This window comes from Chelmon rostratus, chromosome 7, assembly GCF_017976325.1.
Source record: "Chelmon rostratus isolate fCheRos1 chromosome 7, fCheRos1.pri, whole genome shotgun sequence".
Classification (NCBI taxonomy): Eukaryota; Metazoa; Chordata; class Actinopteri; order Chaetodontiformes; family Chaetodontidae; genus Chelmon; species Chelmon rostratus.
Window position 1 is genome coordinate 6,950,271 of NC_055664.1, and position 22,693 is coordinate 6,972,963.

A 22,693-nucleotide genomic window follows, 5' to 3' on the forward strand; every position below is an offset into this window, starting at 1 on the left:
GTTGAATTTAAGTAGGCTAATAGATATTTTGGGTTTTGGTATGTATGCAATGGTATTGCATTATTACTTGCTGGTGTCGGTTTAGATATTTTTTTTGTCATTCTTATCATTTGTTTTCATTTTTGTGTTTTAATGTCAGGTCTTTTGGTCTTATTTATAACACTAGCATGTATTAGCTATTTGCTTTTATTTTCCTACAGGCCACACTTGCAAAAGAGCACCCTTATAAATAAATAATGCATTTTTTAATACAAAAAAAAAAGATACTACATCTGTTTTTCACTTTAGTATCTCCAGTGTAGCCCACTGTCGAGCAGTGAACAGCACACAATATGAAAAGGCCAAATAAAGACACAGGAGATGTCCCCTGTGCAATCTTTGAAATGTGCTTAATGCTGTAAGGAAAAAAAGTTTCAGTTTGGCATTCATTCACTGGGTTTTACATGGAAGCTATTGAAAAGCATTTTTTTTTCTATGTAAATATTCATGTAAAATGAAGGAGTTACACATTTTCAACCAAAATAAATGTGCAACATCAAACCTATTTAGTGTGCATTTTTAAATCATGCTTTTCACTGTTTTGTATGATTTATTGATGGTCCCCAAGTTGACCCCCGGCGGTTGAGCGCGAGGGCAGGGAGGTGAGCAAACTGTTTTTTTTAATGCCAGCATTGAGTGAAACTGTAAGAAGATACCTCTGGATGGATGAACAGCATATATGACAATGATTTGTCTTGACCTCCTCATGGCATTGCACAACAGACCGGTAGAAACAGTGAATATGCCTTTGTGTAAATATTCACAATTTCACTTATGTGTATTCGAACATTATGTTGGAGTAAAAATAGGACTTGAGAATATCTGCTTTCATTAACTCGACGATTTAAATCTATCATTGCAATGTGAGCGGCGTATACCTTTAAAGCCTCGTGAACCCGTCTGATCATACATAGTGCAGCAATTTGCAAGGAATCACTGAATCATGGGAACCAGAGTGATAATGCGCACTTCTTTGTCGCCAAGGCAACCACAATACGTTTCTGTGGATGAAGTCATTTGTTACGCTGATAGTTACCATGGTTACAACCTAGAGAGGGCGCTGCGGAGGAGCGTTTCACGTAAAATGACGCAGGGCGGGGGCGTGCCCGCGATGCGCGCTGCGCAAGGCTGCTTGTTGTTCCCGCAGAGAGGCGAGAAGATGGCGGCCGTGTCAAGCGGAGGTGCTGCTGGGTCCACTGCGGCCGGGATTACGCACTCAGCCCGACCGACCCACGCAGGCATGGGCTCCCAGAACCGAGCCCAGCCATCCTCCGGGATCAACCACTCCAGTCGTACCAGCACGGCCACTGGGTGCATCACCAATCCTGGCCACACTTCGGCCACCAGGCCCCCCCCAGCCCGAGTGGGCTACTACGAAATCGAGCGGACCATCGGCAAGGGAAATTTCGCGGTTGTTAAACTAGCCACACACATCATTACCAAAGCAAAGGTAAGACGACTGGTATCCGAGTACTAGAGGTGAACAGTTACAAGTTGTCATTGTTTTATTTGAAGCCTTTTCGACCATGTACTCAGGATGACGCTGGGGCCTTCAGGCTCTGGAGACACAACGGCCAGCCCGCTTTGGTGACACCGCTGCTTGGTGTTGAGGGAGGGGGTCCGTTCGACACGGGGCATCACCTCTAACTACTAGATACAAACATGTTTAGTGCAAGATGCATCTGATTTCACATAGTGAAGTAGTACAAATTTAAGGAAAGCTTGAAAGGCCTTAGGTTAATGTGTGGCAAAGCGCAGAGGACGGAGAGAAGGGTACTGACGAAGATGAAAAAGAGGAGACTCAGAACGTTCCGATTGTAGTAGCTAGCTTAGCTTTACTAGCTAATTAGCTGTTTGGCTAGATGCAGATATCTTTAAGACGGATGTCAGCACACAAGGGTAAAAGTTTACAGCACCCTACTGGATAACTTTAAATCAACGTTAAAAACGAGCTTGCAGAGTTGCTAGGTGTAGGTTGGCTAAGTAACGTTATTGATATTTGTCTGTGAAATTCAACGTAAAAGTACCAACGAAAACGGGCTAAAGCCAACTAACGTTACCGCAGAGCCTTGTGTACAGTAACTGTTCGCTATTTTATTTAGCTAAATGTTGTAAGTAAACAAACCGCTGATATCATTTCGAGTTGGGAGAGTTTCTCACGTCTTCTTAGTGAAATGCTACCACTTTGACGCGGTGTAAGCTAGCCAGTTTGTCAAAGCTGCATTTCAACTTCTCGTGCCAGTTTCTCTCTCTGTGTGTATGTGTGGTATTTAGATACCTTACTTAATAGCTAGATGCCATTTTAGTAAAGCCTGCCGACTGTTATCAACAAATGATCTGCATGCAAAACAGCATCAATCTTGTGTAAATGCGTTGTATTGAGGTCTGTCACAAGTTAGTCCTGTGCTACAAATCTATATTCTGATCTTGATGTTTAACATTGTACCCAGGCTTTTTTAAAGTGGGGTCGTTAGCCTTTGTGGCAGTCAGAGGGTTTGTAGCTTTTAGGGCACATAGGCAGGGGAAGTCATGGCATCACAAGCAGAAGGGATCGCTCAACTATCCCAAGTACTGTTTATCTTTGTTGCTGACCTGTTGGATTAGTTGCCTCAATGCTTCAAAGCTTTATTTGCCTGTGAGCAGTCTGTTGTCACTCTAGATATGCTGCCTGTGTCTTCTTGGCTGGCATGGAAGTGTAACCCCAGCAGGGCCAAAACACATGACTAATCAGAAAACCAATCAGAAAACCTCAGTTGATGCTTTTCACAATGGCATTATCAGTGAGATATCTGCTAAAAAACACTTTCCTGTCCTGTGCTTCTACTCGGGGCCATACGTGCAATAAAATGACATGAGAAACCTTCCTCTGATTATATGACTGTTGTGATCAGCACGCACATCCCTTATGATGGATGCTCGGTTGAACACTCACAACAAATAGGTGTATGCAATGGGGGTGAAGCCTACACTTACAGACAGCTCCTGCAATGTCATTGTTTGTTGTTTTAAACCTGATGAAGAGCCTTTAATTCTAATGGCACAAATGAAGGTGTGTCAAGGTGGCTGAGTGTGCAGCTTTGCTTCTGTGCCCTTGTTGACATACACACAGACAAGCAGACACGAGTCATTTGGGTGCTTTATGCCACATCGCCCAGAGAACCTTCCATTTGGTTTCATGAGGTCAAAACAAACTTTAGTCGGTGAGGGTAATATGGTGTTTTTCAACACTGCAGAGGATTATTCTTGAGGGACATTAACTGTGTTGATATGAATATAATGTAATTTACAGCCTTGTAGGTATGGGAGCATGTATTTGGTCTGTTATAAGAGCAGTACAAAGACAGTAGCGACGTTATAGTGAGAGATTGATGAGCTTGTTATGAGGCTATATTCCTTGTGTGTGTGAGCCTGTTTATGCTTGTCTGGATGTGTGTGTGGTTGTGTCTGACTGAGTGCGAGAGACAGGCAGAGGACAAAATGACAGTGGAACATGGACTGACAGAATGAAAGAGAGGCCTTGTTTGTCGTCTGTTGATGTTGGTCACAGACAGACTAGTCAGCTCATAATTTTCATCAACTAGCTCAGGGGTTTCAGCATCCCCAGTTCTGCATGAATATCAAAAGAATAGAAGTGTGCTTTTACATGCCTGTGGATATCATGAATATGGATACGATCAGCCATCAGATGAGATGTGCTTTAGAGCCTTGCTTTATGGCCGAGGTTTTTGTAACGATCCAATGAGAAATGCTGACTAGTCAAAAATAGCCTAACAACTCTCTCAGTTGTTAGATGGAGCTGGATGATATCCTGCAGTGCAGCCACACAGAACAGGACCTGGTTATTTATACTTGGTAGCATAGAAGCACAGCAAGGGAAGGTCCCTTTCTATGCCTCATTTGCTCTGTGTTGTTTCCTGAAACATGAAACATTCAATCCAATTTGTTTAACGTTTATGTCACCAATACACACACGACCATGTTAGCAGTATATTTTGCAAATTCTTGTGGAAAGGGGGCTGTTGGTTTTGCTAACAATGAGGCAGTCACACAACACAAACCTTTGATGGCACATAGCTAGCGTGCTGCACCTGGATGTTGTGATAGTGAAAGTTCATCTCCTCTAGACAAAGGCCAATGAGTGAAGTGGAAGTCAAAACAGGAGTTTTGATACTCTCCCTCAGATGCTCTGCTAGAGGCTTTTGGGCTGTCTTGATAAATGTTGATTTCACTGTTCACTCTCTCCATAAACTTTATTGCTGGTCATGACCCTTCAATAAGGAAGATTTTTTCCCCCTACTAGCTCTGGGAGACTCTGTAAACTATTTGTTTGAGGGGTTGTTCTAAATACTTACTGCTGTACATATTTAGGGACCATAACAAAGGCCATCATTGGGATATTTTTGATTTTTTCCCTGAATATTTCTGTACTATCAACAGCCAGCTTACTCTGTGATTATCATTTTTGAATGAGCAAAAATGAGGTAGTAGCCTAGGTCAACTTACAGGAATTATTTAGTCTATAAAATGTCAGGAAATAGAAAAAAAATGTACATCACAGCTTCCTAAAGCTTGAAGTTTTTAATTGCTTTCTTTGTCTAAATATTTTATTTATAATCACAAAACAGCAGAGAGGCAAGCAAATTTTTCTAATATTTGCTTAATAAATAAAACATTTAGAAATAGGTTATTAAAATTGTACTGATTAATTAGATCAGTGTATGTGTAACGCTTCTTGGGTACCACACAAAGATAGCCAAGTTGTAGAGAGAATTTTTTCTTGTTGACCGAGGTTATGGAACTGATCGCCCCACACCATTTGATTAGCTATTAATCAGGCTTGTAGTCGCCTTGTCTTGCAGTGCACTCTACTTAAAATCATATTTCACATTCTGACCTCTTTCCTAAACAGATGCCATATTTGTTCATCCTCTTTATGGCCATTATTAGCCTTTAAATGGAATTTAATCACCCAATGTCAAACTGATCAATTGCTAAAAAAAACACAAAGTATTGATTCCATAATAATAATACGAAATAGCATAAAACACTATGATCTCAGTCTTTATTAAGCTCTAACCAGAAATGTGTTGCCATTCTTCTGTCATAATAGATTACATAGATAAAACTAAGATTTTAATGTTCTCTCCTGTAACTTGTTAACTTGTTACTATCAAATTGTGTCAACTTTGCAATCTGCAATGCTTTTTGTATTCAGTAATATACCTGTATGCCAGCAGTGCATCATATTTGAGTTAGTATTTTAACACGTTTTCCTTGTGAGTGTTTGTCGTGTATGATAAGCCTACTGAAATACAGTGAATGTGCAGGGCTGCTGGTGTGTATTTATACATGTGCGTACTTGTGTGTAATAGCTTGACAATGGAGGTATGGTCAGTGCCCTTGTATGACCTATCTAAGGATAAAGTAAAAGCACACTTTGGAAAGCCCTTGTTGTGCCCACAGCAAGGTGAGTAAGATTGGTAAAAGATGGCACTGCGCGGCAAGTCATGAACTGTCTGTCCGTGGGGAATCAGGCCCTTTCCCCCAACTGTTTTTTTTCTCTTTTTCCTGTCTTCTCCCCTTTCCTCTCGAGTGTTTTTAGGCACGAGAAGGATGAGCAGGAGGAAGAGGGCAGGCAGGATGGCAAGCGTTAGGTAACAGGCCTAATGTACTGTGTAACAATTTCACTCACTCCCTCAGTCACACTCGTGCACTCACACACACACACACACTCACACACAGCTCTCAAACATACAGCATCCCCTCTCTGTTTCTCAAAGACACATATAAGCACACTCAAATGCGATTTCTTTTGGGCGAATAATGTGACATAGGTTGCGTTTCTGCTTGACTTATCTTCCTGCCCTCTAGTCGTCTTCTGCTGCATTCTTAGTTGTGTGAATCCGCAGCCAGCCAGCTTCAAAAGGAGAAGAACACAGTCCAGACTCTGTGTGCGTGTCTCTGTTTCATGAGACGAGGGAGGACAGCGTAGGCTTCATCAGTACGATCCTGTTCCTCATGAACCGTATCAGCAGCCATGTTTGTGCTCCAACTGATGCCAACAGTGTGTGTGCACACATGTGTGTTTTGGAACAGCACATGGCAGCATGCACTATGGCAGTTAAAAATCACAAGTCTATGCCATCATCATCCCTAGCACTGTTTGTTGTCAGAGGCGACTGCGTGTTGCCAAGGCTCCTAGCAAGAGAGAGGTTGCTCCATTCAAGTCTTACTGGTTTCCATAGCAATTAGGGATGGGCATTTCAAGCATAAATAGTATTCAATATTCACTTGGAACTGTTCTACTAGCAGAGCAGTCCAGACTGGACCGCTGCTCTGTATGGATGCAGTAGAATCCGTCAGGTGCACTTGGGTGTTTGAGACAGGCTGGGTCCTTGGCTTCTCTTTGCCATAGAATTGATTGCTAATTGAACATGGTAGTATCTCTGTTGATGCAAATTCTTCTAGCCAGAAACTGCTTTTGTGTGGTTGATAGACCAAGATCTAATGTCTTAGGGTGATGCTTCTGCTTCAAGACCAACAAAAGCTTGATATATATACTAATGCGTTAAATCTATGCCGTAGGTACAGCATAGCCACGCACCATACGCTATAGCCTGAAGTGCACCTCCCTTGAACTGCAACTATACGTTGCGCAGTTGTAGACCACAACAACTGTGATTGGTCGGCTTCATGGCAGTTTGTAGCTAGCTGCTACAACCTGTTGGTTTGTAAGCTAAAACTCATATGGTGATTGCCAGTTTTTGAGTAATGTCAATAGTGCATACAGTGCATACACTGATGTATAAAAATGGTTGCAGATGAATCAAATCCTCAGAAGTGAGGATTAACCGATCATCAAATTAGTTGGCCATTAACTTGCTTTTAATTGACCAGTTAATTCATCAACTAATCATTGCAGCTCAACCATGACCATTTGATTGCAGTGGACAGGCAGAGATGATATGATGCAGTGGCTGGATGAATGGAAAACCTGCTGCAGCTAATGAGGATATAGTTCAAGTAAAGCAATAGAGGAAGTATAGAGCAAAAATCCAAATGTTTTTATGTTGACATTTGTTCCATGTTGTAGTATGAAGACTTGTTTGTGACAGACTGGAAGGTATCATGATGTAAATTATTCAGTCTTTCTCAATTGCAACTTTAGGGGGTGATCAGGACGTCAGAATTTTTGACTTTGATACCAATACAAAGGTACGTCCTTGTAGTAATTCTTAAAGAACATTTCGAATTACCTCGTCTTGCCTATATAGATATGTGTATTGTTGTAAAGGCAGCGGCAAACTGGAGCTGCTGGTTTCTTTGTTCTAAGCATCAATCAATAGTCACTGTCATGATGGGAATGTGGACCAGACCGTGCAGATTTAACCAGGTTGGGGTGATGGAGTGTCATGTGCTGACTGCAGTTTGCATTTTTGTAATTCCAATTCCTGCTTCAGCCCCATTCCATATTGAACTTGTTCGTTTAGTCTGTAAATCAAGCGGCAGCTCAATCTCGGCTGTCATGATGGCACTAATGCAGCTAGTTGTCTCATGTGCGTTACTCTATGCCACTGGCCATTGTGAAGTACATGTTCATCAAAACTAGTTGCCAAACACTGGTTGTGGTTAAGTCTCCAGGTTCCTCAGAATTCACTCGCCATAAAGTGTGGGCTGGGCTGTGTAAGAAGAGGGGAAAAATAAAACTGCAAATGTCAGATTAATGTGTGATGTCCAGTTTTTCCACGCTGTAGCATGTCCCCAGTGTTGTACTTTCAGCCTGACACACTCAACTGAGTCATTTCCACACATAAACTCATACAAGTGCACAACACACAAGTAGAACATCTCTGAAAGGCATTGTGCTGACTCATACTGCCTGTACGCTTTCATCTCTGCGTGTGTGCACGCGCATAATACAGTCATAGTGCTGAACTGCTGTGACCTTATCTTGTGTGTATGATGCTGTGTGGTGTCCTCGTGACTTTATACGAACACACATGTACAAATGCTGCATTTTAAGTTTCATACCGAGCAGCTTCCAGTTAACTGTTACAAAGATTGGTTTACATGTAGCCACAATACCATGCTTTGGACCTGAACATGGTTGTGTGTACGTGTTTGCGAGTTAAACTCTCTTACGTGCTGATATGGGTTTAGCCTGAGCATTATATCCCCTGTGGGAGTTGTAATCTGTGTCACCTCTGTCACCTCTTGATGAAGGTTAACCTCATACACAATGACACCACGTGCACACGCATGTTACACCATGGACCCAGTTCTCTGTGAAGGATTAGTCTTGTTATAGTTCAGTCATAGGTGTCCTTATCCTCATATCTTATTTAACTTTGAATGCTGTGTGATTTTAGGTCCTACAGCTTTTTGGCTGTGTTCAGATGGTTAATTATTTATATGTATCTTAAAAAGTCTAAACCTGTTTTATAGACTAAGTAATATATAATTTATAGTAAATAATAAAATAATACATCAACCAGGACTGTGATTAGTTATTTTTGTCACTGTCCATTTTTCTGTCAATTTTTTCTCTCAATATTTTGATTGTTTAGTGTACACTGAGTTCCCTGTTTAGCTATCTAAAACTAATGCAGTCGAATACAATGACCCTGTCATTCAATCACGAAGGTCGTAATGTTTCAGTTAAAACTGTCATTTTTGAGGATGTTCAGTGTGTTACTGTTGAATAATATTGCATTTTGCTGGTAGGTGCTTTTAATGTTTTGTCCATCCCATTAATATCAGTTGGGGTAATCTAAGTAAATATTAATTGAAATATTAATAGAGACTGTCCTTGGAACCTGCCTATTCTTTATGGCCTATTTAACCAGAGTCAGTCAGAGATGTACTGTGGATTTGCTATCATGTGAATCTGAATGGCTAATGGTACAGTTATACAGTGCAAGAATTAGACCACGGCCAAAAGGCCAGTGCCATGGATGCCCCGTAGTGTGGCTGTAATGCCCATGCGGCCCGTTTTGACATGCCCTGTTTTGAACTGGCTGTTGTGCCCTGAAAACAAAGTTGCAATTATCCTCATTTAAAACAACATGGGATGCAGCAAATGTGTTAACTCACGTTTCCCATGGTCTCTGTCAACCACAGTAGCGCAAGATTTCTCCCACTCTCTAAACAATAACAGCTAAGCTGCTAGCAACAGTTGACCTTATGTGTTAACCACAAGCAGATTAACACTGTAGTGTTTTAGTATTGATACACGAGTGTTGTTAATTTTACCAGGATACTGCTGCATAGTGTTGGCTAGCTATGAACGTAGTATAGTTTTATAACTGTCTGTGAGACTGTAATTTGTTAAAAATTACAGATAACGTGCAGCAAAGGGCATAATTGAACCTGGCTGCTGTGGTAAGGACTCAGCCTTGACTGGGGTTGCCACATGCAGTTGTAATTTGAAAAAGCTGTTTTATGCTTTACAGTGTAAAAACATGGCATGTAGTGATGACATATAGTGGTGCACATTTAGGTATAGGTCAAGATAGGTCAGTGGAATATTTTTGCAAAACATCACCATGCTGAAAATGTATGTATTTTTTTAGTGTTCAGTGGTAAGCAGTGAAATTTCCCTGTCACAAAGAAACAAGCCAATGTCTGCCTGAGGGCAGACGTGTAGCACAATTGGAAAATATTCTGCTGCATCCACCTCAGCCAGCCAGTACTTTCTTGTGTTCATGTATATGTTTACCCAGGAGGACATTTCCCCCATTTTTAAGTGTCTGTGTCATTAGCTTGGGTATAAGCTCCTAACAAGCTCCCTGTAATCTCAGTCATGCTAGCTCCTATGTGGTAGGCGCGCTGTTGTTGTCCACTTCCAAAGGCCAGGTATTTAATGGTGCAATATTTTGGTCACTTGTCAAAGTTTGCTCCAAACAAATAGGATACTAACTGCTATTGCTGCAGCTATCTACAGCTCCAGCTACTGGCTGCCATTAGGTAGTTAGCTCAGTTAGCCATGCAGCTAGTGGCCCTTAGCTTACCTGAGACTATCCGGAGCAGGAGCTCCGAGCACTGGGGGACTGTTGGTATTTACACCACAGACCAAGAGACGGGCATAGCAGCCTCCCAGTCAACACAGCTGGACTGGGACTGAACAGCCTCAGATTCCAAAGGTGGGCAGTTTGATGACAGTGTGGAGGTGATTTATAGCAGCTCCTATCGGGACTCTGTCTCTGGTGATGATGAAGACACGTCAGGTGGGGACAGGCATATAACAGGAGAGGAGCAAGAAAAAGGCTGAGTCCGAACATTTTACTGACTAACTCACTGAATTAAGGTTTATTTTTGCCAAACGAGAGATGCTGAATGTTGTAATAGTGGAAAGACAAACCCAGATGGTTTTGGGACGTTTTATTTTGTTTTTGTCGAGTTTTAATGAGGCGTCTTTTACAATGAGTTAATTTCGCAATTAAAAGAGGGAGACTTGAATTCAGAAGATGCGTGTTTGTGTTTTTCTGTTTAATAAGGAAAATAATGTAGGTGTAAGAATAATGTCTTTTTGGTGTTTTTTGAGTTTATTTTCTTTATTAGACTAAAAAAAGCTAAGAGTGCTCGTGAAACATAGCAAACTGGCATCATCTCCCAGCTGAAACCACAAGGCCTATACTCTTGGACTATCGCCTTTTGAGGTACAAAGTGGTGTTCCAAGACAGGACCGGCCAGGGCTGTGTGGTTACCATGAAAGCTCCAGTAGATATCTCTGAAACCCAGTACACAGACGTCTTTGACGTAATGTCGATCGGTTATTTCATCACATTCTTTTTGCAATTTCAGTTAAGCTTTAACAGTTATTAACTGGAATTCCTACACACATATTTCATATTGCGTTGGTCGGTCAAACTGTCATCAAGCGAACAATGAGACAAGACATGTCAGGATCTGCCTGATTCTTCTCAGCAGATCACAATGAGCAATTGATCACATTGTACATTTGCTTCCCAGTAGTCGGTCAGAACAACATGGTGCAATGTCAGAAAAAGAGAATGTATTGAGCTTTTATAAGTCCAATCCATGGTCCAAAGAAACAAAGAAATAATAATAATAAAAATAAATGAAGAAATTAAAAAATAAACCATGTTCAAATGCAGATAGCACCACTAACTTTCCAGAAGTATATTGTTATTACAGTTCTGACCAATCGGGTCCAGTCAATTTAAAACATCAACAATTGATGTCTCATTGAAAATGAATCATTTTTTTTTTTTAGCTGTGGTCGGCAAATATACAAACCTGAAGGGAGGTACAAATGGATTGTTCCTTTTAGTTTTGTTTTTTTAATTAGTGTTTATTTTGAAGTCTTTTGAATCCCTTTTTGTTGCCATCGTCCGTTATTACACACTAGAGTTGGTGTGTACAGCAAATGGTATAGATATAGCTGGGCAGCAGCTGCTCTGGCATGGTACTGCGTTGATGTCACTGTCTTGTGATCGGAGGAACTATGTGACACTTCATCTCATCGCAGCCGGCCTCTCAGGAGTGCGTGTGTGAGCGTGTGTGAGCCCAGATTGTCAGCCATGTTAACAATCATCCAATCTCTTGGTAGAAGAAATCCAGCAGTTGAGTGACCAATATGTTAAACCGGAAATGCTCGCAACCCTGCAGTGTCAGGTAACTCCTAATTGCCCCAGTTGTGCCATTCTGTGTACCTTGTCATCTAGCTATTCAATCTCCTTGTCAGATTTTATATTCATACACACAATCAATTGTATACACCAAATAATACACCAATCCCCCTTTAGCCCAGTTTCTCCGTTTTTAGAAGAACCCACTGTCCTCGAAACGAGCATAGTGTGTACATGTAGATGTCGGCACGCGTTTTAGTGTGTGTGATCCAGATGTCCTGTTGTTCCCCTCCAGAAGATGCAGAGGGGAGTGATTACATCAACAAAACTGGATGACTGCCAAGGCCAAGAATAGATTCTGAGAGCTTAAAATACCACATAGACACACTTTCCAAACAGATACCTATGTACGTATGTGCATACATACATGGCAAGTTGGTGGTTGTGGTCAAGATTTGTTTTTGATTTAATACTACTATTTTTCATCATTGTCTTTATATATGGCAGGTTTTTAAAATGGTGTAATTGTATCGGGTCAGCTACAAGCTCATCCACAAAGAAAATGCATAATTGAATAATAAAAAAAACTGTGCAAAACACCAACTTTGGTAAACTGACACCAGTGAACTCCACAATTGTCCAATGCCCTTGAAGGGAGCTACACACTGACACACACTGATCTGGACTGATGCCACTGTTACTTAGCTATGGTTCTGTACTCTCTCAGGAGCCCCCTCTTTGCTCTCCCTCGCTTCCCCTTCCTGTCCGTAACAGGAAGTGAGCCTTGTCGGCCTTCAGAGGCCCTCATCTTCTTCATGTCTGTTATGAGAAAAAGGAGAGCTTGTGATGGCACTCACATGTTCCAAAATACTTTGCGTTAGTGTTTGTAATGTGTGTGTTCAGATCATGGTACTTTATGTTGGTAATTGTCACTTTGTCCTGTTTTTTTTTAGTTTTAACCATTAGTGGTGTGGCTATTACATTTCTTGATGCCGGCTTTACTGCTGTGTTTTGTTGTTCTTCTCCCTTGTGGTGATGGTAATGAAAAATACCTCTCTCCCTTTGTAAGTGTGTCTATTTGTGTGTGTGTGTGTTTTTCCTTATATATAAGATTTATATACACAGGATATATATGGATATACTAAGTGATGTTCTGAGACAGGACTGGCTGGGGCTAGCTGGTTAGCATGCTAATGTCAGTAGATATCTCAGAAACACAATAGATATAGTGTCAGAACTGTTATTTTATCACATTCTTTTTATAATTTGAGTAAAGTTTTGAATGTGTTGAACGAAGTCTTACACACGTTGCATATGCCACCTTTTAATGAATGAGTTGTTCACACTGTCATCGTGTGATCAATGAGACGTGCGCCTGTGAATGCAGGATGCATGCTTTTCATTTTTTCACACACTTGGACTTCACTTGCTCATCTATTTTTGGAAGATGCTGTGTTTTGGGGCAGCCCCATTAGCTTTGCTTGATTAAGTCATTAAAGTCGTCTACTCATTCCTAAGTGGCAGAGCAAAGCTCCTGTCAGACACCATCACCGTCCACACTGCCGGAGCCATTGTCCAGGGCTCAGCAATTACGCAAGAGTCATGCTCGCAGTCGAAGGTCATGGACTAGGTCAGGTTACACGAACAAGCTGGAATCCAGAGAAAGCACCATGTTTCACAACACTCCATTTGGCTGTTCATCAAGTGAAGTGCCAGTGTCTCCTTCGGGTATCTTGTTTTTTTAACTCAGTCGCTGGCAGATACTTATTTGTATTTATTACTTATTTTTGTGTGTATGTTAATGAATTATAGATCTCACCTCATCTTAGATTGAATCTCTCTGACTCACACCCTCCCCTGAGCTCCTTTGCTGGTTGTTTTCTTCGCACTTCTATGATTATTGTGTCATCACAGCAATATTGCAAGGGCCCATGCTCTGGAATTGTTGCCTTTAATTTAAGTGTCAGCTGATTACCATTAATGTGTATGAATTGTCTGTATTTTGAACGCTTAAGAGCTAGTAAAGATATTGCATGACATAAGATAACTTCTGTCTTGTTTGTTGTGTTCTCTCCTCACTCTCTGTCTCCATGTCCTTCTGTCTTCCATACCCCCCTGCTTCCCTCACTGTTTCCTCCTTAATCTCGCCCTCTCTCTTCGCCACTTCACCCTCTCACCCTCGTCATTAATCCTCTTCTCCGTCCGTCCATCCCTTTCTTGTCTCTCTGTCTCCAGGTGGCTATAAAAATAGTGGATAAGACCCAGCTGGATGATGAGAACCTGAAAAAGATCTTCAGAGAGGTGCAAATCATGAAGTTGCTGAAGCACCCCCACATCATCCGCCTCTACCAGGTACACACTTGCACTCACCCACAGAGCCGATAATGCACGCTGCTCACATCTTACACCTGAGACCCATGGCCCGACGGAGAAAGAACAAATAAAATATGTGTTGGTTTAGCAGGATCCGATGTTACCGGCCACTGTTTTTGGCTTTACTTTACCAACGATTCTTTTTCACATTCATGTAAATCCTGGGGGCTGCCCACAGTCTTCTGCTTAGGAACCTCTCTCTGGTAAGGCTCAGTGGTAGAAGTTGAGAAAAGAGAGTTTTCCTGTTTATTTTTCAGTTTTCTAGCTGTATGAGGATTGTAACATGACACCAACCGGTCACAAGACAGCTTTTACAGTACCTTGTCTAAAACAGCCCCCGGAAGTTCAAACATTAATCTAATCACTTTGCAACAAAATGTCAAAATCCTCACACATACATACATTGAACACGGCACTGAGTAAATGGCAGTTTTTGTTCTATTTAAATCTTGCTGTTTCAATGCCAAACAGTGCTTACTCATTCCGTTGTGTAACGGGTGAACCACCCAACACTAGATGTTGGCCTGTCAAAGAGTCTGTAGGTCCTCATTGTTATGATTTGTTTATGTTTTCAGGTGATGGAGACAGAGAGGATGATCTATCTGGTAACAGAGTATGCTAGTGGTGGAGAGATATTCGGTAAGGGAGTTCCCTACTGTTACCCTGATTCAGAGTGTTGTTGTCATCGCTTCTTCCTCTGTTTCATTGTGTTAAAATGTCTGGCAATTTGGGCAATTTTGCAAAAAGTGAAAAGTCTAAATTTAATGAAAATTTGAGTTATAAGGGGTTTCTATTTTTTAGTTATGCTGCCATGTTCATTCTTCAACATGGCTTGATTTAAGATTTTTACATTAATTACTTCCTTTTGTCTTTTGTGCCACTTATCTGTATTTGCGTTGAAATATCCTCTCTGAAACTGTGATTAATATTGTGATTCATACACAGAATCATAGGCTTCACTTCCTGTATATTCAGAGACACAAATGAGTACCACAAATATCAAAACTGTATTGGGTGTGTGTGTGTTTGTCTATGTGTATACACAGACCACTTGGTGGCTCATGGGCGTATGGCAGAAAAGGACGCCAGGAAGAAGTTCAAGCAGATTGTTGCTGCAGTCCATTTCTGTCACTGCCGCAACATCGTCCACAGAGACCTGAAGGCTGAGAATTTGCTGCTGGACCACAACCTCAACATCAAAATCGCAGGTGTGTGTGTGTGTGTCTGTGGGTTTTCACTTAAGTATGTATGGGTGGGAAACTTAATATAGTTGTTTTGTGCTTTCTTGGTGAGTGGGCATAGACAAGTGTCAACATGTCCTTTTAGAGCATTTTCCTGGGTTGGTTGAATCTACTCTGTAGAGGAAAGTGATAAGATTGAATAAACTTCTCCTCTTCTTTTCCAGATTTTGGCTTCAGTAACCTGTTTTCTCGAGGCCAGCTGTTGAAGACATGGTGTGGCAGTCCTCCCTATGCTGCACCAGAACTCTTTGAGGGCAAGGAGTATGATGGACCTAAAGTAGATATATGGGTGAGTAGGACTGTCAACAAATATTCTAAATTTGACTATGTAATCAAATTATAAAAACTAATACATTCAATTGTGAGAATTAATGTTCAGTTGAGAAAAATAAGCAACACTACAAAAGTGTGTTTTACGCTGATAAAATTACTGTCTATTTGAATGGAGTCTGGTGGCTTTGGAGAGGGCGATCTAGTGGCTGTTTCTAGTTAAACAAAAGGGATCTTACTCTAACAAAAAGGTATCTCCGTAGGGATTCTTTCCGTAATGTTGTCAGACACTTCACAGTCTGAGCCTGTCAATGGCCAAAACAAACACTTTTAGTGGGCGTACATTGACGGTGCACAAATGCCGGGAGGGATTACATTGCAGCCAGTTTCATTGCACCGCTCTTGCTCAATACTGGACCAAATTTCAGAAACTGTCCCCATTCGTCAGTTCCACATGCAACATTTCATGAACATTGAAATCTTCCAAGACACGTGGACCGGCACCAATCGGAAACTCGAAACTAGATCTTTTTAAAGACATGGTAATGTTGAAACGAAAATACCTGTACAAGTGGTATGTCTCTTGTTGGTGGTTTGTGCTCTTATGGGCACACTATGCCAAAGTACATATTTGAATGGTTTGAAACTGTGAGTTTTTTTAGAAGGAATAATCGAACGTGATTTTTGGACAATTTTGACAGCCCTGTGAGTGAGCAGACCTCTCGGGCATGAATAATACCCTGCTGGGCTGCAGCACAAGGTGCAGCTAACTTGCTTGAACTTTTGAGGAAGCCGAATCCAAAAAATATAATCCTGAATAAATGAGAGTCCTATTTAAATTTAAACAATTTACTCATAGTCTGTTTCCTGCTGTCTTTGCTCTGTGTAGAGCTTAGGTGTGGTGTTGTATGTGTTGGTGTGCGGCGCCCTGCCTTTTGACGGCAGTACTCTACAAAATTTGCGGGCACGTGTCCTCAGTGGCAAGTTCCGCATCCCCTTCTTCATGTCCACAGGTAGGACTCCACTCACCTCTTACTCTGTTTAGTATTTTCATACTTACTCATACAGACCACTCCTTAACAGTGCAAGATGTCACTTGTGTTTTTCCATCCACGGGCAAAGCAAATTCCAAAGTGCTACTTTGCCAAAAATCAATTTCCTTACTATCGAGAACTTACCACTGTTGGCCTGGAATGTGTCTGTCAGGGGTGTCCTGTGCAGTTTTCAGGTGAACAATTGAAAGTTATGTTCACAGTGTTTCTCACCAAAACTCACTGCGTGTCATTGAACTTTAATAAACATATTGAGTGCATTTCCTTCCTCACAGAGCATTTAGCAGAAGTTGATTTTGCATCATTCAGTATTTATATCCATGTTTGCTTGCTGGCAGGCTGCGTCTTCACTGCCTTTGTTAGGACGTTAATATTTTAGGCGGTGCTGGTTACTGCCACAAATGGCTGATCAGCACAATAATGTGACACAGATGACAGGATGTGAATTGTGCGTGTGTGTGCACATATGCACACACATGCATGTACTATATAGGTCCTTGTGCACCTTTAACAGTGCCTCATGTGTGAATTTATGTTTGTGCGTTATTGCAGACTGTGAGTACTTGATCAGACACATGTTAGTGCTGGAGCCCAGCAAACGGTTGACCATGGAGCAGATCTGTAAGAACAAGTGGATGAGACAAGGAGACCCAGACCCGGACTTCGACAGGGTGAGACCCCCATAGCAGTATTCAGAAGTCAATATCTTGAGTTAAGCTGGGTTATGTAATGATCATTTATGCAAAAAAATATTTCACCTTCCCAATTTTCCACTTTGGTGTCAGATCATCGTCTTCCTTCCATGCTGTCCACTTAAGTGACCCCTTGACATCCTTAGCATTTGTCCTTGTGGCGAAGATGAGCCACCCCCGACCTGCAGCTCCTAATCTATGTGTTGGACTAACAAATGAAAATGTATTAACCAAGTTGGACATTTTGAGTAATATGCTTATACACTGTTATTTGCAGCTGCCCTGACAGTTTGCAATCAATCCTCTACACCCCCCTTCCTTTATCTCTTCTCCCTTCCAGTTGATAACGGAGTGTGAACAGGTGAAGACTGAGAGAGAGACAGAGCTCATCATCGAGCAGGTGCTGATAGCCATGTCTGAGATGGGCCTGGACAGAGAGCGCACACTTCAGGTTGGACACTAATAAGTAGCTGACTTGCTGATGTATTTAGATTTTCACCACGGCAACCTTTTGTCAAACGTCAGCTCACCAATTTACTTCCATTGTGATCTCTCCTCTCTAGTCTCTACAAACAGATGCATATGATCACTACAGTGCCATCTACAGCCTGCTGGCTGACCGCCTCAAGAAACACAAGACCCTGCCTGTTGCCCCACCCACACCACGTTCCATTAGCTATCCTCTTAACGCTGTACAGGTAATTCATTATCTATTGGTGTTGGAGTGATGTAAGGGTGGCTTCACAGCCTACAGGTGTCAGTTTTCAGCACAGTTTTGTGGTATTCTGGAGTGTTGTGGTGAGTTTCTGCCAAGTTTAGTCTAACTGTAATCAAGCCACTGGGTCACAACTTGTCTTAACACGCACTGTAGTTAGCTGATTAATCCTGTGTGTATCCATCTATACTATGATTTGATTATATGTATCAGTTGATTCTCAAGAGCATTTCATTGCCGTAAAAGAAACGACCTGAAGAAGAGTGCATGTGTTGAAGGCTGAAGGCTTGGACCGACTTTTACTCTCATGACTGTTTCGTCAGTCTAGCCTACTGCGATCATCTTGTCTCTGCCACTGAATGGAATTGACTGGCTTTAACCCAAATCTGCCAATCCCACAGCACTAATGAGATTGCTAGAAAATTAGCACAATCCTCACATGCCCTGTGTGCGTGTGCGTGTGTGTGCGCGTGTGTGCGCGTGCCTCCCAGCAGACGGATCCGCAGGGTAATCCCGTTAGCATGACTGTTCCCCATGTCCAGCTCATCAACCCAGAGAACCAGATTGTTGAGGTGAGTCAACCTGGTTGCGTCAGCCAGGCAGTGGGTGTCCAGCAGTAAGGGTCAACATGCCCTATAAGGAAGCTTGGACCAGGCAGGACTCCTGATCGAGGAGTTGAAATCCTGACCATGACTCTAACCCTGTTTCTATCTTAGAATTTAACAGATAAAAATGGTTATTGAACCTTTACAGGCATCCCTTAATGTAGCAAGGAACCGCAACTATTCTTTTTAGCATAAATCAGTTAACACAACAGCATCCAGTCATATTTTTGGTGATGTGCACGTTTGTAGTCACTGGGTGTTTGTCCAGTATTTGCGGTTTACCACTACAGTTTCCTACTGTAAGAGTAGCCTGGTATCCATCGCATAGACTATTGTCAGACAAAGAAAATCACGCATACATGCAAACACACTCAACCATAACTCACACAGCCTCACAGCTGACTCACAAATGCTGTGAAACACAAGACTGCGTCAGATCACTGCATTGCAGCAGAGATTTTAGATTTTTAGAAGACCTGAACTTTGAAGCATTTATATTAGAAAGTTATGTGCATGAACACAAGCATGCAACACAAGCTACCAAAGCTACCAATACTCATGACCAAATACGTGTATGTATTTATTGTTTAGCCGGATGGCAGCATGGCGCTGGACAGTGATGAAGGGGAGGAACCATCTCCAGAGGCCATGGCTCGCTACCTTTCGATGAGGCGGCACACTGTGGGGGTACCAGACCAAAGGTAACATAAAGGAACAACTCTCCAATGTACTGTCTCTGGCATTACCATAGTATCACAAGAAGTGTTTTTACTCCATAACTGTTAGCTGACAGATGACAGCTGCTTCTTCTGTCTTGTGTGTAGAAATAATCACCTTACCACTTTTCTCAAAAGCCGAACTCTCTGTCATCACCCGTCATTTGCTTGCATTTTTATTTACACTGGTATGTTTATGTTAAATGACCTGGAACATTAAAATGCCAGCTCTTGTTTATAATAATTCACCCATATGATAAAAATAAGTCTGCGTTTTTCGACAAATATTTCTCTGTTCTCTCTTCTAAGGATAAAACATAATTTGGTCATGCTATCTATCTGTCTATCTGTCTATCTGTCTATCTGTCTATCTATCTATCTATCTATCTATCTATCTATCTATCTATCTATCTATCTATCTATTTTTGGGTATCAAAAGTGCATTTTTTAAGGCACCTGTCAAAAGATGGTAGAGGCTGTGGTTTCTGCCATCCACCAGCCAGGCTGTGCTGTCAATTTTGAAAGCAGTCATTTGTTCGAATAATCAGTGGGAGATCACAAATATGAAGTGTTTATTGGTGGGTACACTGATACAGACATAGTGAACTGTGGGTAAGATAAAGTGCATTCAAATAATCTATCCCATATTGAACATTAATTAGTACATGGGCCAACACATAAATGTAGTGACTTCTGCCTGTTGTTCTTGCTCCTCCCACCACAGGACAGAGATGCAGGAGGACCTCCAGAAACTGCCACCGGGTTTCCCTCGCGGTGCAGTGCCCCAGCCCCCCTTCCCCTCGCTGGCCCCCACAATGGGTCAAATGCACACTCTCATGCCCACACAGAGCTTGCAGCCCACACAGCAGCTGGAGTACAAGGTATAGTCAGCTGGGATAGATTTGGTGTGGGGTCTTTCAGTTAGAATTAGAAGACCTCTGGAAGTCATCAGTAAAGTTGCAGCACCTTGCATGTGAATTTGCACCCCCCCCAATCTGACTTCCTGTGTCTGCGGATCCCACAGGAGCAGTCCTTGCTGCAGCCACCCACCTTGCAGCTGCTCAACGGCATGGGGCCTCTTGGTCGAAGAGCTTCCGACGGTGGGGCCAACATTCAGCTACCAGCTCAGCTTCTCAAGAGGCCCCGTGGGCCCTCACCACTTGTCGCCAGCCCGGTGAGGATCTGGATTTCTGTATGTGTGCAGATTGTATGTTCTCATGTAAACTGTAGAAGTGCTGACCAGTAAATTCTTTGCCTCTCTTAGCACCCTATCCCTGCGGTAGCTCCAGTGGATGAAGAGGGTTCAGATGGAGAGCCAGACCAAGAGGCAGTACAGAGGTAACCCACGCTGAGGGTTTTTGGTGAAAGGCTTTACTTTACAGAGGTGCTGTCTAAACTGGGTGCGCTGGAGGGCCTGTAACCTGTGATGACAGGTCGGTGGGTTCTGTGTAAATGTTGAAATAAGGGTAGCTAGCTTGAAAATTAGTAAAATTCTCAACACACCAATTATTGACATTTGTTTTATTTTCAGTTGGATTTACATTTATTGTCTTAAGGAACTGGCTTCATTCAAAATGATTTCCCAGTTATAGTTTGGAATACAGATTGGCATCACTTCCCTCTATGTAAACCAACCTTTCATAGGCCTGAAATACATCAGGACAGTTACATGTAGTACATAATGTGCATAGCCAGCAAGTTTTGCTGGTGTGTGTAGCCGTGGGGTTAAGTCCATTTAACTGAATACAGAAGAAGCCTAAACACTGGGCATACACAACAAATATTTGAACCATGCAGTCTGGGTTTATAGATAGGTTAATGGCAGTGGCAGGTAAGAAAAACTGTCCAAAATAAGAGCGTTGACAAAGAAGGAGCTGACATTAGGGCAGCGCAAGGATAAGCACAGTTTTGGTGTATGGAGCTGTGGGGTTGGATTCAAAAGTCCAGGTTAGGGTTTTCCAGCTGGTCCTCTTCAGACAGCACCTTCTGTAGACTTCGCTGGTGTCCTGGGTTGCTGGGAGTGAGTGCCTCTAGGCTGCTCTGCTTTTTCACACGGGAGGTGGCCACTCTGCTGTGGTGCTTGCTCCATCTCTTCTCCTTTCTCCATCGCGCAAGTGCCTTCTGCCACAGTTCCAAACTGAATCTGCCACCAAATCCAGCCCTCCTATCTCTCAAACTCTTTGGCCAAGAGCTGCTTTAACTTTCTTATTTCAGCAAGTGCCAAATTATTCTCCAGACTCTCTCACCCTTTCTCACACAGCTTTGCTAACTCTGAAGCTTGCAAAACCAATAATTAAAAAATGGCAACCAATCCAGTCCTTAAATTGGAAACTGGGGGTTGTGGGACACCCATAGGCTATAACATCAATCTATGGTGTAATTTCATTTCATGTTTTTCTGATTGGCTAAGATGATATGAATGATGGCACCCATTGGCAGAGGTGGGAAGGGGCGGGCCTTTCCCCCGTCTCCATTAGCCAATGAGGACAGAGAGCTGACCAGCGCTGCTTCCTGTCTCCCACCCTCACCCCCGTCCTCCCCCCTCCCTGCGGCCCAGGTACCTGGCGAACCGCTCCAAGCGGCACACGACGCACGCGCTCACGAGCACATCGCATGGCGAGCCCTCGGCAGAGTCACAGCGGCCCCAGGGCCCCCGCCAGAGGGGGGGCTGGGCCCCCGACACACACACCCGGTGAGGGGACACGCCCGCTCCGAGCTGTATATGCACAAACACTCACACAAACACACTCTCACATTAAATGGGCGTATGAAGCCTCAGTCTGTCTTTCCCTCTCACACACATGCACACACTCACTTTCACACAACAGCTGATCTCACACACATTGGTGATGATATACTCGCACCTGATGAAGGTTGGGCACCTTCCAAACAGGAAGTATATTTTTTGTCAGCAGTGGTGTTGGAGGTGGAGTATGTGGCACGTGGCCGACATATTTTCCATCCAATAGCAGTCATATTGATGTGTTTAAGTGTTGCCCATGTAGTATTTCTAGATGTTGTTCCCCATAAGTATCATCTTTCTCCAACTTTGTTGAGAAAGTCGTTTGAGATTTTTCATGGTGAAGTTTTGTGTTTGTATGCAGGGTCTGTTGTCTAAAATGTGGCTGGATGTAGATAGTTGTACCTGTTGTCAAAGAAAGCACGGTCTGCTGAGCTACGAGGGTACGATGTGTAAAGCTAGACGCTCTATCTTTGTTCGTGGAATACTTTTTGGCCGGCAGATGCTGTGATCTGGCCTTTATTTGATGAAAATGTATTTTTTACAAAACAGTTTCTTCCTCACTGACTTCAGATGTTAATGAGATGCAATTAATGTGTCAAGGGTTTAAAGGGATAGAAAATCTCTGCGTAACTCCTGAAATATTTGGACCAGCTTCC

At 42.5% G+C, this 22,693-nt stretch overlaps 1 protein-coding gene across 2 annotated transcripts in view; it reads left to right on the forward strand.

Moving 5' to 3' along the window:
* Positions 1-1,175: 1,175 nt before the first annotated feature.
* Positions 1,176-22,693, forward strand: part of sik3 (SIK family kinase 3) — a 33,480-nt gene continuing 11,962 nt past the window's right edge. The window contains exons 1-15 of one of the 2 annotated variants that reach the window (XM_041940179.1): positions 1,176-1,489; positions 13,866-13,982; positions 14,579-14,642; positions 15,050-15,211; positions 15,409-15,533; positions 16,404-16,527; positions 17,119-17,237; positions 17,599-17,709; positions 17,822-17,956; positions 18,465-18,545; positions 19,170-19,279; positions 20,019-20,175; positions 20,319-20,468; positions 20,559-20,632; positions 21,852-21,986. In XM_041940179.1, the coding sequence (XP_041796113.1) occupies positions 1,199-1,489; positions 13,866-13,982; positions 14,579-14,642; positions 15,050-15,211; positions 15,409-15,533; positions 16,404-16,527; positions 17,119-17,237; positions 17,599-17,709; positions 17,822-17,956; positions 18,465-18,545; positions 19,170-19,279; positions 20,019-20,175; positions 20,319-20,468; positions 20,559-20,632; positions 21,852-21,986 (1,955 nt within the window). In that variant the 5' untranslated portion in view covers positions 1,176-1,198. The remainder of the gene's footprint in view (positions 1,490-13,865; positions 13,983-14,578; positions 14,643-15,049; positions 15,212-15,408; positions 15,534-16,403; positions 16,528-17,118; positions 17,238-17,598; positions 17,710-17,821; positions 17,957-18,464; positions 18,546-19,169; positions 19,280-20,018; positions 20,176-20,318; positions 20,469-20,558; positions 20,633-21,851; positions 21,987-22,693) is intronic. The other variant, XM_041940180.1, reaches the window with a different exon arrangement.